At 51.0% G+C, this 16111-nt stretch overlaps 2 protein-coding genes across 2 annotated transcripts in view; both read left to right on the top strand.

Moving 5' to 3' along the window:
* LOC149858202 (phosphatidylinositol 3,4,5-trisphosphate 5-phosphatase 2A-like) overlaps positions 1-15808 on the top strand; it is a 27851-nt gene extending 12043 nt beyond the window's left edge. Inside the window, exons 12-27 of the mRNA XM_090059865.1 lie at positions 577-679; positions 1253-1449; positions 2294-2411; positions 2726-2822; positions 3691-3829; positions 4065-4164; positions 4908-4996; positions 5562-5643; positions 5779-5868; positions 6322-6438; positions 10769-10857; positions 11271-11358; positions 12076-12231; positions 12509-12590; positions 13236-13800; positions 14676-15808. Of these exons, the coding sequence (XP_089915991.1) occupies positions 577-679; positions 1253-1449; positions 2294-2411; positions 2726-2822; positions 3691-3829; positions 4065-4164; positions 4908-4996; positions 5562-5643; positions 5779-5868; positions 6322-6438; positions 10769-10857; positions 11271-11358; positions 12076-12231; positions 12509-12590; positions 13236-13800; positions 14676-14768 (2205 nt within the window). The 3' untranslated portion in view covers positions 14769-15808. The remainder of the gene's footprint in view (positions 1-576; positions 680-1252; positions 1450-2293; positions 2412-2725; positions 2823-3690; positions 3830-4064; positions 4165-4907; positions 4997-5561; positions 5644-5778; positions 5869-6321; positions 6439-10768; positions 10858-11270; positions 11359-12075; positions 12232-12508; positions 12591-13235; positions 13801-14675) is intronic.
* P2RY4 (pyrimidinergic receptor P2Y4) overlaps positions 13667-16111 on the top strand; it is an 18517-nt gene continuing 16072 nt past the window's right edge. Inside the window, exon 1 of the mRNA XM_090059866.1 lies at positions 13667-13800. The gene's annotated coding sequence lies outside the window, so the exon portion shown is untranslated. The remainder of the gene's footprint in view (positions 13801-16111) is intronic.

The following is a 16111-nucleotide window of genomic DNA, read 5'->3' as shown; positions in this document are numbered from 1 at the left end:
CTCCATTGGGGCTTGGGCTATCTTGTTATTCCTGTTTCCTGATTGTATTACTGTAGCCCCTAGAGCCCCATCCATGGCCCATGATTTGACAAAGGTGGTTCCTGCCCCTGAGACCTTGTAAACCCAGACAAGATGAAAAAACAGCCATTGCAGGCAGAAAGAGAGAGAAGCAGCAGGAAGCAGAAATAGTTCTGGTCAGCTTGGCTGACAGAGGTCTCTGCACACCAGCTGCCTGCCCTTTATCAAGTGGTCTCAGCAAGTGACTGTGGTTTTGAAGGCTCATTTTCCCATGCCTTTCTTCTAAGTGACAGGTCATAGGACAGATACATATAGTGGCTAGACATAGGCTTGCAGTATAAAGCTTAAACATAGGATTGTGTAATTTAAATGAGGCTTTTAAGCAAACTCAAGACCCACTCTGAAGGCCTGTGGTCTGAAGCATGGTAATTAATCTCAACCCCCACCTGTCTGCACTTCTGTGGAGGCTGGCCTTTGGTTCAAGCTGGGTGCTGTGTTCTCATGATGTCTGAATCCTCATTCAGAGCCCAAACAGACATTTCCATTTTTCTCTTGCAGAAGCGGGAGGCTTTCTGCCAACTGCTGCAGCTCATGAAGATCCAGCATTCCAGCCTGGATGAGCCCGACCTCATTTCTGTGTATGTTGGGACATGGAACATGGGTAAGGAGTAGGAGCAGCTCAGGCACCTCCTGGGTGACCAGAGCTCTGGTCATGAATCCAGAGCAAGGTCTGGAGTTGAAATCCCTGCAGACCTCCAGAGAAAGCTACACGCAGGGGCTCTGAGATCCTTGTTGAGTACTACAGGGATGGAAAGTTAGAGAAGGTGTTTCCCTCAGTGGTATGTTTATCACTTGTCCTTATCTGGGGCTGTTTACATTACAGGGGGTCAGTGTCATAATGCACCTGCCTTGTATTGTTGATGAGTAAACAACAGAGCCGCTGATAAATTGTCAGTGGTGTTGGACATGGGTTTGAATCAGAAACACAAGCCTTAGATACTCTTGGAGGGACTAAAGGCCACTATCCTACAGGAGAACTGTAAAACCTACAGGGCTGATGTATATTGAGAGTGGATCAGAGAACCTGGCTAGATTCCAGAGGTGCTCACACTTCATTCAGACTGGTCCCAGTGCTTAGAGGCCCCTGATATTCCTGCAGTCTGCACCATTTGCTGCAGGAGTGGGGAAGCAGCAAAAATTCTGCGATCTGAACTGATTACTCCTTTCCTCTCAGGCAGTGCTCCACCCCCCAGATCCTTGGCTTCATGGCTGACATCAAGGGGCTTGGGACGGACTCAGGATGAAACCACAGCCTGCATCCCTCATGATATCTATGTTATTGGCACCCAGGAGAACTCACTTGGGGACCGTGAATGGGTGGAGTTCCTGAAAGCCTCTCTGAAGACTTTGATGGCCATAGATTTCCGAGTGGTATGGGCCCAGAACACCCACTTAACCTAGTACTGAAGTAGATGCACTCTGACATCCTATTCCTGTTTGCTCTCCTTGCCTCACCTACCCTGTCTGGTTCTGTAAGGAGACTGGCTCAAGACCTAGTAGAAAGACCTAGTAATAGTCGCACGGGTCCCCTACTCCAAAGCAGTCACATGCAGAGCTGACCCCCCAGACATAAGAGGGAATCACCACAGCACCATACTACTTGATGGGCAGGCAGGAGAGATGCCCTCCTGCAGGCAGCCTGCTGTTGCAGCTTATTACTCAGGCTTTTAGATGGTGCATTTGATTTAGGTTTCTTGTTCCTTCACCATCCACTCTGCCTCCGACTGGGCAAAGGAGTCAAGAACAATGCAGAGACCACAGCTAATATCTGTCTCTTGCCATCTTCATTCCCTCAGCTCCCCCTCTGATGTCCCCAGCTTCTCTCTTTCTCTTTCCATCAGACAAGTCATCTCCCTCAGTCAAACTGATACTGTTTTATGTAATATTCCTCCTCTCAGCTCTGTGGTGCCATTTTCCAGCATATGGACCCTGTGGCCTTGCCCTTTGTGACATTCCTGGCCGTGTCCATGATAAGAGAACCAGGAAGCAAGCCTGAAAAACCTCCACTGAGCCTGGACAAAAACAGGCTGCAGTTTAGTGTTGAGTCCCTAGACTGTAGTCCAGGCCAGACCCTGAAAACGCAGCATTCTCGGTTCTCAGATTGCCTGGCTTGTCTGCTGGAGGACTGCAGATTTCAACCTCCTTGCTGGAAGCAGTCAGAAACCTCTGATTCCCCTATCCTATGTGATCCCACCTCTTCCCAATTTCATTGCAGGTTGCCTTGCAGTGCCTCTGGAGCATCAAGATTGTGGTGCTGGTGAAACCAGAGCATGAACGCCGCATTAGCCATGTGAACACATCTAGTGTGAAAACAGGAATCGCAAATACACTAGGTGCAGCCCTGGGAAGGGGAGTGCTCTGGAGGCTGTTCTGAGGGAGCTCTGGTGGGATGAGGGAAGGGTTCTGGGGGATGCACTGGGGAAAGGGAGTGCCCCAAGACTTCATTGGGGGTGAGGAAAGGGGGAAACTGGGGGAGTGTTGGAGGGCAGGAATTCTCTGCTGCTACATCAGGGAGCAAGGAGGTCTCAGCCTCTGTAAGGAGTGGGAACTGAAAAGCATGTAAGGTGCTGCTGGGTCATATAACTGAACCCGCGATGAGGGAGCTTCTCTGGGCTCAGCCCTGACAGGGCCTGCTGTGTCTCCTCAGGTAACAAAGGGGCTGTGGGTGTCTCCTTCCTTTTCAATGGGACCTCATTTGGGTTTGTGAACTGCCACCTGGCTTCAGGGAGTGAAAAGATACACAGGTAACTGGGATTTCAGTCTGGGCCCTGCATCAGTGTGGGACTGAGATGACCAGTATCACTCCCCTATTGCTCATGTGCCTACCCCTGCACTGGTTAACTAGCTCTTTGCCTTTGCTTTGGTCCCAACGGGAAGCAGCCTTTATTTCAGGGTGGTCTGAGTACTGGGGAGGGAGGCCTGGGCACTGGGCTTGACACACACTTAACCCAGGGGCTGGGCTCTTCCACCAGCCGGGGCAGATGTATGCAGGGAAGGGGTTGGGGAGAGGCTGAGGTGTTGGGCTGAAGGGGAATGGAATTGGTGAGGGTGGAGATAGACTGGGGACCTGGTGCCTTTGTGGGGAGGAACCCAGGGATCTGTGGTGGCAAGTAAGCATGAGAGGAACTTGGGTCCTTAGGAGACCTGCTGGGCATGTCAGGGTGCAGGGAACAGTTGTAAAAATACCCCCAAAAAACTAGGAAGAAAGGAGTGCAAAAGGCAGACATCAAAGATTTGCGTGAAATAAATAAATAAGAAACCAATCATGCTTTTCCCTACAACACTTGTCCTTTTTCCACCCACAGTCTTCTCTGGCTTAGAACAAATCTTGATGACTTTTCTCCTAAACTTCCCTTAACCCCAACTGGATAGCAGTGAGGAATCTTAGAGAGGGCTTCCCTATCCAAGGCCTTTTGCGGGGCTCTTTCTGTCTGACAGACTGTCTACCTGACGCAGCTCTTCTTCTTTCATTCCTGGATCCACAAGGGCATGTTCCCACACCAAGGGCCAGGAGATTCTGGGGCTGAGTGGTAGGGGCACTTAGAGGTGCTGGGGATCTTTATGATACCCTTGCTGGTTCACATTGCCTCTTGCCTCCCTTGTCCGGCACAGGCGAAACCAGAACTACACTGACATTCTACGCTCGCTGGTTCTGGGTGACAAGAGGCTTAGTGGCTTCGACCTCACCCTGCGCTTCACACACCTCTTCTGGTTTGGAGATCTCAACTACCGCCTCAGCATGGATGTCCAGGTAGGACACTGATCCTGCCTGCACCCCTGGATCCCTGAGGCATTCCTCACAGCTCCACTCAAAACTAGGCCACTTGTTGGATGCCTCTGGGATTGGACATGGAGGGGATATAGGTGTAGATAGTGAACGAGGGGCACCAGCTGTCCTCTGGGGTCTCTCCATGGTGGAACCATGCTGGAAGAGGGGATACAGAAGACCCCTAGCCACTGTCAAATTTCCCCTTTTTCCTTCTTAGGACATCTTAGCCCGTGTGAACAAAAAGGAGTTTGAAACCCTGCTGGCTGTGGACCAGCTCAATCTGGAGCGAGAGAAGAGCAAGGTGTTCCTGCGATTTAGTGAGTGCAACAGCCTGTGGCTAGAAGAGGGCCCCACACAGCCTTTCTGAGCACTGCCTGCTCCTGGCCTCACCTGTTCACAGACCACATGTTTCTCCTGTCTTCATGGCCAGTCCCTGTGCTCAGAGTTCAGTAACGTTTTGTAGCAGATCAAGCCTGACAAGTGTGAAGGAGAGACCTGTGATGGCAACAGATACAGCACAGCCAGGAGAGGGCTTTGCCCTGGGTTTGTGGCTTAGCTCCTGACATGACACAGATAAATGCGTGAACCTGTGAACTCTATTCCCACCTGTGAAAAATTCCCAGTCTCCACAGTAACCCCCCAAAACCATCCCTTCCTTCAGTACATGCAACTGAACGTCTTCTTTTGGGGGAGGAAGGGTGTCTGCCAACCAGGACTGAAATAGGGGTTATCTAAAGAAGTGTTATCACAGAGCTACAGAGTGGAGAAGCCCAACCTTAAACCACATATACACTGGGTTAGGTTTCATCTCAGGGGCTGTTTGTCCAAGTGAGGAAAACCTCCTTCTCCACTGAGTGTCCCAGGGCTTAGCTGCAGAGGGGATTCAAGGTCAGAGTTGGGAAGTCCAGGAAGAGGAGGGAGATCTTTCCAGTCAGACAGAACAGTTTTGCTACACTTTTGTGGCTGTGACATGAGCTGTATGGACAGTGTCTGCCTGTGCTGGATGAAGTGATTCTGGTACATTCATGCCTCCATGTCTTTCTGTTCACTTCTTTTCCAGATGAGGCAGACATCTCCTTCCCTCCTACATACCGATATGAGCGGGGCTCCCGGGACACCTATGTCTGGCAGAAGTTCAAACACACTGGGGTGAGGGTTCTGTCCTACAAAGAAGGGGCTTTGCCTTTCCTGGGTGCTGAAAGCCATAGGGAACTGTCCCACAATGTTATCTCACAAGGAGATGGAAGGGGAGAGAGAGGGCAGGCTGAACTCTGAGTTCTGGCTGAGCTGAGCCCATGGCAGGAAGAAGATAAATATGGCTTGTGCTACCCATATTCTAAACCTGGTCCCCAAGGCTTCCGTGACTTGTATCATTTACTTACAGCCATGAGGGAGGAACTAAATCAGAGAAGTTCAAAGCAAGACAATTGCAGGGCTGTAGTAACTGCATTCACTGCTTCAGCTGATACTCCCTTCCTCTCTCTCTCATTGCAACCTGCTCTTTGATCACAGAGCAGCAGGAACCCCACCCCTTCACTCATCCCATATGTGTACATGGGTGAGCTGTACCACTTCCTTCTCCAAGGAGCAGAATGGTTACCTTCCTGGTTTAGCAGGGCTGGGAGAAGCATTGTGAGTGCAGGGGGGTACACTGAAAAAAAAGTTCAAGCCTGGCCCAGTCTTGCAACCAAAGCTTCCTATCTCCTGGTCACAGATGAGAATCAATGTCCCCTCATGGTGCGACCGCATCCTGTGGAAGTCACACCCAGAGACCCATATGATCTGTAATGCATATGGTGAGTGGAGCTCCCGGGGAGAATCTAGACCACACGTGGGACATTAGCCTGGTACCTTGAGGGCCCAGCCTGGAAACAGTGCCAGGCACAATGGGATTCTGAGCCAGTGAGATGGCTTCTGCTTCTGTGTTTCAGGCTGCACCAATGACATCGTGACCAGTGACCACTCTCCTGTCTTTGCCACATTTGAGGTGGGAGTGATGTCTCAGTTCGTGCCCAAGAAGGGTAAGGGGACTTCCCAATGCCTCACCCCAGAGCAGCATCCCACTTCTCTGGGGGATTTGGGGCAGGTGTACTGCATTCCCAACCCTGTGCATATGAGCAGGCTTGGCTGCCACATCTTATTAGTGGCCTACCAGTCTAAATGGGCCTGTGGGCACCTATCCACCTGTAGTGCCGTTGGGGCAGAGGGAGAGCGGAAAGAAGAACAGGTTAGTTTTCCCTTGGGGAGTAGGCTCTAAAGAGCTCCCATTCTGACACAGCAAATAGACCTGAGCTGTGACCAACCTTGGTCCCCCGACCCTCCAAGTTGAGAACACCCAACCCCTGCCCTGGTCCAGCAGGGGCCGTGTCATCCAGTTTGGCTTAAAGCCCATCAGGGCCCATCTGAAAGGCCAAACCTGGGGGCAGGGTGCAGCTCCTTCAACACAAACTGAACTGTTGTTCTTTACCTGGCAGCACCTGGCTCCAGCTCGGAGTCTCTGGCGTGCATTGAGTGGGACAGCATTGAGGTGATTGTGAAAACAGCCAGCCGCAGCAGGTGCTACATTGAATTCTACTCCTCCTGCCTGGAAGGTGAGAGCAGCCCTGGGTTCCCTTCCCTGCTGGAGACAACAGGGAAGGAGACCAGCAAGGAGTACTTTAAAAAAACTTTATTGAGGGTGCAGGGAGGAACTTTCTTGCTGCACAGGAAGACTAGCAAGTATGGCAGAAGACCAGCTTGGCTTAGCAGGGAACTCTTCAGTCAGCTAAAACACAAAAAGAAAGCTTACAAGAAGTGAAACTTGGGCAAACAAGTAGGGAGAAGTATAAGAGCACTTCTTGGGTATGCAGGCATGAAATCAGGAAGGCCAACGCACAATTGGAATTTCAGCTAGCAAGAGATGTGAAGGGTAATAAAAAGGGTTACTACAAGTATGTCAGCAACAAGAGGAAGATCAGGGAAAGTGTGGGTCCCTTACTAAATGGAGGAGGCAACCTAGTGACATGAAATGGAAAAAGCTGGATGCCTCAATGGAAAGACTCAGTGGCGGAAAGACTCGATGCCTTTTTCAACTCAGTCTTCACAGGCAAGGTCAGCCCACCAGGCTACTGCACCTGACAACACAGTCTGGGGAGGCAGTAAGCAGCCAACAGCAGCATAAGATCAGGTTAGGGACTATTTAGAAAAGCTGGTGCATACAATCCATGGGGCTGGATGGGATGCACCCAAGGATGTTGAGGGAGTTGGCCAATGGTATTGCAGGGCCACTAGCCATCATCTTTGAAAACTCGTGGCAATCAGGAGAGGTCCCAGGCAATGGAAAAGGGCAAATACAGTGTCCATGTTTAAAAAAGGCAAAAAGAAGGATCTAGGGGACTACAGACCAGTTAGCCTCACCTCAGTCCCACAAAAATCATGGAGCAGGTCCTCAAGGAATCCATTTCTAAGCACTTGGAGAAGAAGAAAGTGATCAGGAACAGTCAGCCTGGATTCATCAAGGACAAATCATGCCTGACCAACCAGATTGCCTTCTATGATGAGATGGCTGGCTCTGTGGATGCAGGGAAAGCAGTGGACATGACATACCTTGACTTAGTAAGGCCATTGATACAGTCTCCCACAGCATTCTTGAAAGCAAACTAAGGAAGTCTGGGTTGGATGAATGGATTGTAAGGTGGACAGAAAGCTGGCTGGATCATTGGGCTCAATGGGTAGTGATCAATGGTTCGATGTCTAGTTGGCAGCAGGTATCAAGTGGATTGCCCCAAGGGTTGGTCCTGGGGCTGGTTTTATTCAATACCTTCATCAATGATTTGGAAGATGAGCTGGAGTGCACCCTCAGCAAGTTCATGGATGACTCCAAGCTTGGGTGAATAGTGGATTCACTGGAGAGTAGGGCTACGATTCAGAGAGATGTCAACAAATTGGAAGACTGGGCCAAAAGAAATCTCATGAGGTTCAACAAGGAAATATGCAAAGTCCTGCACTTAAGATGGAACAATCCCATGCACTGGTACAAGCTGGGAACTGATTGACTAAGCAGTAGCTCTGCACAACAGGACCTGAGGGTTAACAGTGGATAGTAACCTGAACATAAGCCAACAGTGTGCCCTGTTGCACAGAAGGCTAACGGCATAATGGGCTGTATTAGTAGGAGTGTTGCCAGCAGATCAGGGGAAGTTATTCTTTCCCTCATTTCAGCACTAGTGAGGCCACATCTTATAGTTTCATAGTAGCTAGGGTTAGGAGGGACCTGAACAGATCATCTAGCCTGACCCCTGCCACAGGCAGGAATGAATGCTGGGTTCACAAGACCCCAGGCAGGTGATCATCCAACCTCCTCTTGAATTTGCCCAAGGTAGGGGCGAGGACCACTTCCCTGGGAAACTGGTTCCAGATTTTGGCCACCCTAACTGTAAAAAATTGCGTTCTGATCTCTAACCTAAACTTATTCTCCATCAGCTTATTACAATTGGTCCTTGTCACCCCAGTTGGTGCCGGGGAGAAAAGGGCTCTACCTATTTGCTGTTAATCTCCCCTGATTAGTTTGTAGGCAGCCACCAGGTCCCCCCTCAGCCTCCTCTTGCTGAGGCTGAACAGGTTCAGGTCCCTCAGTCTCTCCTCATAGGGCCTGTCCTGCTACCCTCTCACCAAGTGGGTGGCCCTCCTTTGAACCCTTTTCAGGTTGGCAACATCCCTTTTGAAGCGTGGCGCCCAGTACTGGATGCAGTACTCGAACTGCAGCCTGACCAAAGTCGCATAGAGGGGCAGTATCACTTCCCCGGACCAGCCTGAGATGCATCTTTGGATGCATGACAAGGTATGGTTGGCCTTGCTGGCTGAGGTTTGGCATTGGCGGCTCATGTTCATCTTGGAGTCAGTAACTCCCCAGCCTGTATGTATGCTGTGGATTCCTTCTCCCAAGGTGCAGCACCCTGCATTTGTCTACACTGAACCCCATCCTGTTCTCATCTGCCCACTTTTGTAGTCTGCCTAGATCTATTTGCAGCCTCTCTCTCCCTTCGAGTGTGTCCACCTCACTCCACATGTTAGTGTCATCAGCAAACTTGGACAGCGTGCTTTCCACCCCCTTGTCCAAGTCTCTGATGAAGATGTTAAACAGTGCGGGCCTGAGGACCGAGCCCTGGGGGACCCCACTGCTCACATCTCACTAGGTTGAGTACAACCTGTCCACCACTACTCTCTGGGTGCACCCCATCAGCCAATTTTTTACCCGTCCAACTGTGTAGGCATCAATGCCACAGTCGCGTAATTTATTGATGAAGATGGGGTGAGAGACAGTGTCTGATGTACTGTGTCCAGTTTTGAGACCTCCACTACAGAAAGCATGTGGACAAATTGGAGAGTCCAGCAGAGGGCAAAAAAATGGTGAGAGGGCTGGGGCCCATGACTTCTGAGTGGACCAGGCTTATTTAGTCTGGAGAAGAGAAGACTGAGGGGGAATTTAATAGCAGCCTTCAACTACCTGAAGGGTGAGTCCAAAGAGGATGGAGCTGGACTGTTCTCTGGGTTGGCAAATGACAGAGCAAGGAGCAATGGTCTCAAGTTGCAGCAAGAGAAGTTTAAGTAAGGTATTAGGAGGAATTTTCCTACTAGGAGAATAGTAAGGAACCGGAACAGGTTACCCAGAGAGGTGGTGGAATCTGCATCCTTGGAGGTTTTTAAGACCCGGCTGGACAAAGCCTAGGGAAGGATGATCTAGTTAGGGACGGTCCTGCTTTGAGCAGCGGGTTGGACTAGATGACCTCCTGAGGTCCCTTCCAACCCTAATCTCCTATGATTCTGTGATTCTAAGGACGAACCAGGGCTGCAGGCTCCTGGTGTGGGGAGCAGCATTTCCACTGAGTCATCACTAACCAACACTTCCCCTCTATCGGGCGCTGGTCAGACCGCAGCTGGAGTACTGCGTGCAATTCTGGGCGCCGCACTTCAAGAAGGATGCGGATAACCTGGAGAGGGTCCAGAGAAGGGCCACTCGTATGGTTAAGGGCCTGCAGGCCAAGCCCTACGAGGAGAGATTAGAGAAACTGGACCTTTTCAGCCTCCGCAAGAGAAGGTTGAGAGGCGACCTGGTGGCTGCCTATAAGTTCGTCAGGGGGGCACAGAAGGGAATTGGTGAGTATTTATTCACCAAGGCGCCCCCGGGGGTTACAAGAAATAATGGCCACAAGCTAGAGGAGAGCAGATTTAGATTGGATATTAGGAGGAACTTCTTCACAGTTCGAGTGGCCAAGGTCTGGAACGGGCTCCCAAGGGAGGTGGTGCTCTCCCCTACCCTGGGGGTATTCAAGAGAAGGTTGGATGTGTATCTAGCTGGGGTAATGTAGGCCCAGCACTCTTTCCTGCTTATGCAGGGGGTCGGACTCGATGATCTATTGAGGTCCCTTCCGACCCTAGCATCTATGAATCTATGAATCTATGAACACAGTCCTACACAGTGCTCCTTGGTGGCCATAGGGTGTTTTTCTGTCAGGATTGAGCTAACACTGCAGGTGTCATTGCCACACTCCCACTTAGGTGACCTTCTGGCAACCTACAATTTCAACTGGATTTGTGGCTTGTCTTCACTTGCTGTCCTAATCTGCTTGTATAAGGATGATATGCACTGTATAAATAGCTGCTGTTGTCGTGCGTGAGAGGTGACTGCATTCCAGGAGTGGGCAGTGTCTATAAAGGGTACTAGGATGCTTCTGGGAGTATAGTAGCAGCAGGACTGGCAATTCCATCTCAGAGGTGGACAACTGGAATTTGTCCCAGGTGGAGACCATGCTTCATCCTATGGCAATGTGGCCAGTGCTCAGGACAGACTGGAGGGGTTGGTAGCCAGAGAGAGAGGAGAATAAAAGGCTGGAGCAGGAGGCATCTTTGCTTTCATAACTCCATCCCTTGATTCCTCACCAGAGTCTCAGAGGAGTGGAGAGAACAGCTCCCAAAACAGTGACATCCCTGGCTTTCTCAAACTCAGTTGGTCGGCTAAGCAACTGCCAGTGGTAAGCAGTAAGATGGCTGCGGGCATGGGGGCACATGCGTGGACTGGGACTGGCATGAGAGGGGCAGGGGTGAGCATGGATGGGGGCAGACTATGGTGTTAGGTTCTGTTCACCCTGTAGGCTCTGTGGCTCTCCCTCCTTCATGCTGTCTACCTCCCTGATCAGTGGCACTCCAGATCTCCCCCTACCAGCTCTGAGGCTGACACTCCCCTCCTCCATCTATCCCTGGCTGACCTTTTGAGTTCTCCTTACGCAAAGCAAAACCTGTGGTGGCCACTAGAGGCCATCACTGAGGAATAGTGGATCACTACAGGGTCTCTGTTCCTAATCCCAGTGCTCGTGCCCCTGGGCTATGTGGCTGGGTTGGGGGGCTGCAGCCCTTCCCCTGAGTGTTGTGTTGTCTCTGTGTGCAGCTGAATCCAATCCTTTCGGACCTGGAGTACCTGCTGGACCAGCACCTGCTCCTCAGCGTCAAGGGAGTGGATGGCTGTGAGTCATACGGTGTGTATCTGAAGCAGAGTGGATTTGGGATAGCCAGGAGGCACATCCACCCATGGTGGGCTGAAGGGGATGGTGGCAAGGATTTCTACAGGCTGTACATATGCTGCTAGGGCCTAGGTAGGGAATGGCTAGGGTCTGGGTGTGCAAATGTGTTTAGTATAAGGTCCAGGCCACATAGTGACTTCACCTGCATGATTTTCAGCCAGAGGCCTACAGGTTGCAACCAGCAGCCACATCAGATCTTCTCACAACAGTACAGTTCTGCTCTCTAGCCCCTGCTACCCAGGAGCTAGGTGTCCAGCAGAAAGTGTTGTGCCCTGTCCTCCAGACTACACCTAGGACTTAGGGCTTGGTGTTTTACTGAAGATGTCTGCTGAAGCCTGAACTTGTGGCCATGCAGACTGACTCCCCCTGACTCCATCAGGAGCAAAGAGCCTCTCCAGCTGTTTGGGCACTAGGGGAACATCCAGGATATTTATTCGACAGCTGAAACTGTTTGGGCAGGACACTCCCCCTCAACACCCATGCTTACTGCCCTGGGCATAGGAATTCTCCCTGTTCTTGGTGAGTGTTGTATCGTGGTGTGAAGCCTGCCTGCCAGCCTCTGCTCCCAGTTTCTCTCCAGTGGGCCTGTGTGAATGGGAGCAGGATGGCAGCAGCTGCTGTTGATGGGATCCTCAGCAACTGTGACAATGCCCAACTCTATGCTCTTTGCAGGTGAGTGCTGCATTGCCATGAGGTCTATGATCAGCAGCCTGGCCCAGCAGTTTGAGACTTTCCTCTACCACCGGGGTGAAGAAACAGGTTCTATGCGTGGCTGGATGAAAGTCCGAGTCCCCAAGGACAGACGCAGCACCCGGGAAAGGCTCTATGGTAATACAGCCATGCTGCTAAATGGCTTCTACTCCAGCTGCTTCAGAGATAGGGGCCTCAGTTCATCACTTGAGGACAGGATGGACCCAGAGGAGCTGGGAGCGCCTGTCCCCTTCCCTGTGGCACCAGTGAGAGGTCTGGCTTGGACTGACTGGGAGCTCCCTGCAGCCTTCAGTCTTGGTCCATTCCTCCTGTCAGCCAGGGCTGTTGGGCAGTCTAGAAGGAAAGCCTTCTTTCCCTGCACCTGTTAGCCTACACAATCTTTTCTTCTCTGCAGAGTGGATCAGCTTTGAGACAGATGCGACAGAGTCCCCTGGAGATACCTCACCCTGTGCCAAGCCATCTCAGCAGTCTGTCAGGTAACTCTACCTGTGTTCTGCACCTCAGGTGCTAACCCTTTAAGACAGGCTTGTCCAACTTGCGGCCCTCCAAGCTGTTTTCTGAGGCCCGAGGTGCTGCGACAGGAAACAAAAGTAAACACTATACTTTTGTTTTGGGGGGAGTGATGTGATACTGCTTTCTGTGAGGTCTTTGAATATGGCTCGCCGGCCCACTGGGTGATAAAAAGTTAATGATCCAGCCCCACATTCAAAAAGGTTGGACACCCCTGCTTTAGGATATTGTTGTTGCTAGTCCTGAGCGTCTGATGGGAGATAATCACTTTTGTTTCCATGTCCAGATGAATGCAGAGGTGAATAGCAGATGTTTGCTTGCCTGCAGAATTCTCAGTCAGCCCACATAGACTGACATGGTTGTCTGTCCCTCAAAGTATTAGGGAAGTCTGCCAGTTTGTTTCTGCAAAGATCTAGGATTGTGTCTGTCCTCTGGAGATGTCCATTTTTTTGTCCCAGGGTGCTGAGATTATCTGCCTAGTGGAGTTGTGTGTTTTTTCTAGGAGTGGAGTGTTGGAACTTCTTGTAGGAGGAGTGGTAGCACCAGCCACTGGGAGACACTTTGGGACAAGGTTGATTTACATGACACCTACTTGCTCTATTGTGTTTTAGGAGCCGGCCCTTCAGCTTCCCTGAGACAGCCAGCAGTTACACCAATCCAGCCTACTTCATATTTGAGGGAGTCCCTAATACCTGGATGCTGGGTACAAACCTGCCGGAGCCTCCCTACAGTTCAGCCAGTGATGTGCAGGAAGAAGCGTGCCTGGGCCATGTGCCAGGCCACAGGCTCCAGAGCCTGGCAGGAGAAAAGACCTGCTCCTCCTCAGGAGAAGCGCTGCAGAGAAGCCCCCATTACTCTGTGCCTGTGAGCACGTCATATGGGCATCAGCTCAGCCCTCTCCAGTCTGGAAGGCACAAGAGGCCCAAATCAGCTCTGCTGCTGAGAGACATGCCAGCATCGAGTGACTATTCTCTCACAGCCTTGCATTTGGCCAAGCACCTCAGTGACCTGGACACAGAGCCCCACAAGAGGGGAAGCTGCTTGGGCACTGGCCAGCTGAAGAGCCGGAAGAACCCATTGCGCCATACGCGCAGTGCACTGGAGCCTCCACCGCAGGACTGCCGGGCGGGGACAGTCTTCCTGCAGAGTAGTCACCAGCTCAGCCGTGACCTAGAGGTATGTCTTGGGGGAGGCTTCTCTAGAGCACAGGTGCTGGAGCATGCCCTGCTGCCTGGTCATAAAACTGTGAGCTTGGTCAAGGCTTTTCCCTGGGCCTAGGAAGGGCACAGGGATACAGAGGACTCACCTCTGGGGACCTATGTGTAAGACACACCATCAGCAGTGATTTAGAGTTTTCCCACTCTAGTTGCATTGCCCTCTTCATACTGAGCACAGCAGCCTGTCTGAGTTACAACAGGCATAGGGATGGAGTATGAGGATGCTGCAGGTTAGAAGGCAAGTGGAGTAGCAGGGATGTTGTGGGTCCAAATTCAGGGAAATCAGCAGAGCTAGAAATGAGGGAAGGTTTTTTTTGATGCCCCTTGCTGCCATACAGCTGAGCCACAATCTTGTTCTTCTTTCTTAATGGCTTGGTGGCAGGAGCGAGCATTCATGGCGGATAGGCATGTGTCTGAGGCACTTTGGCCTGGAATAGTAGGAGGCTGGGTTATTTGAAAATGGCCCAGAACATACAGTGTTCTTCAGGTATCTTTCCTGTCCTGGGGTTCACAAGGGTATTGAGGGTATGTGAGAGATTGTTGGCTTAAGTCACTTTTGCTCCCTACTGGGGAATGACTTTCAAACTGGTGTGTCCTCTAGGCTTCCTGGTTAAATTATGACCACAGAGTCCTATGCTGGGGATGGGGGCAAGAAGCTAGGCTCTCCTAGTTCAGTCATATGTGCAAAGCAGTCTGGGAGGAGAATGCCTCTGAAATACCAAATCCCTTTGGTGTCCAATAGCCATGTGTGGTGCAGGTGAGGCCTGGTCTGCCCTGCTTTGTGCTACATTGTTGGCTTCTGTCTCTGTTGCTTTCCTCCTCTCTCTTGTCTAGAGACACCATCGTACAGGGCCTGCTGGCAGCCGCAGTGCTGAACCCCACTCGCCACATGCTTCTCCAAGCCAAGCTTCACAAGAGCAACTGTGAGGGAATGCAACAGAGACCCAGCCTGAAACTGAACTCCAAGGGCTGCATTAAGTCTGGCATTCACTTGCCTAGAAGTCCTTGTACTCCTCAGGGAAATGGCTGGGAGCATGTGGAGAGGAGCTATGGAAGACGTTGTGTCCCAGACAGTGGCAGTGGGCTGGGACTGGAGATCACTGAGCTAAGAGCCTCTGGATTTAAATCATTCCCTTTGCTAGCTTCTTTTGCAGTCTTCACTGTCACACTGATTTCATCTTGTCCCATGGTGGCAATTACAGGAAGTTTCCTGTGCATCTGACTGAGGCTGTACCAAAGCAGGGAGTAGCCTCATGTATCTAGCCACAATCCCAAACTCTTCTGCCTCATGCTATGGAGAGGGGCTGGGATTTCAGAGAAGCCAAAATTTATAGGCACGCTCCAGTTGAGATTCTGGCACACTCTCAAGCAATTTTCTTCCCTCCCTTTCTGAACCATAGAAAGTTCCCAGCCTCTTTTTAAAAGACTGCTAGGCCTCAACCCTAATGCTGACCCAGTGCTCTAGCTACACTCAGTCCAGCACAGCATGAGTTGGGGGAGGTGAGAACCATGTGCCCTCAGCCACAATGGAGCTTTTGTGGTCTCCACAGTTTCCAGTGCTGCAGTACCAGGGTGCTTTGCAGTTAGTTGACACAGTCTTGGTTTCTCAAGGGTTTCAGCTGCAACATCATATGTTGAGCAGGTCCCCAGCACTGTAGCATCCTGGAGTCTCTCAGCTCTGCCCTGCGCAGAATGCCCCGGCTAAGCCCAATGGAGTCCAGGCTCCTCCTCTCCTGAAGCACACCTAGTTCTTTCATGAGAGCCCAGACAGCATCTCGGAGCTTGCAGGGCACTCCCTACCATCTTCCCCTCAAGTGTCTTACTCCTCCCTATAGGGGTGCTCACTATGTTTAGTTACAGTTTACATGTGATTTTTCTAAAGGCTCCATATTGCTGGTTTCTTATGAGATGCACATTCTATGTCAATTAACAATAAAACCCCAAAACTATGAGGAATCTCCACACTGAATTCATAGTCTGTCTTCTTTGAACTGTGGGCTTCACAATAAGAATTTGGTGTCTCTAGCAGGGCAAGGGAGATGATACTGGCTAGAGCCGAGCAAATTGTGGAGATGTAGAGTACAGGCAGTCCTCGACTTAAGATGTTTCGAGTTACAACGAATGGCACTTACAATGTTTATAAATTGACACCGTGGTTCAACTTTCTGACATCACTTTCAACTTAATGATGCTTGATCCGATGCCACGCCACAACAGCAAGCAAGTTTGCCAAGTAGCCCATCTCCCTGGAGAACATCTGTCCAAATTTC

The sequence above is a fragment of the Crocodylus siamensis genome, chromosome 8, assembly GCF_052110815.1.
Source record: "Crocodylus siamensis isolate JL-2025a chromosome 8, ASM5211081v1, whole genome shotgun sequence".
NCBI classification, from domain to species: domain Eukaryota; kingdom Metazoa; phylum Chordata; order Crocodylia; family Crocodylidae; genus Crocodylus; species Crocodylus siamensis.
This window is presented reverse-complemented; position numbering and strand designations above follow the sequence as displayed.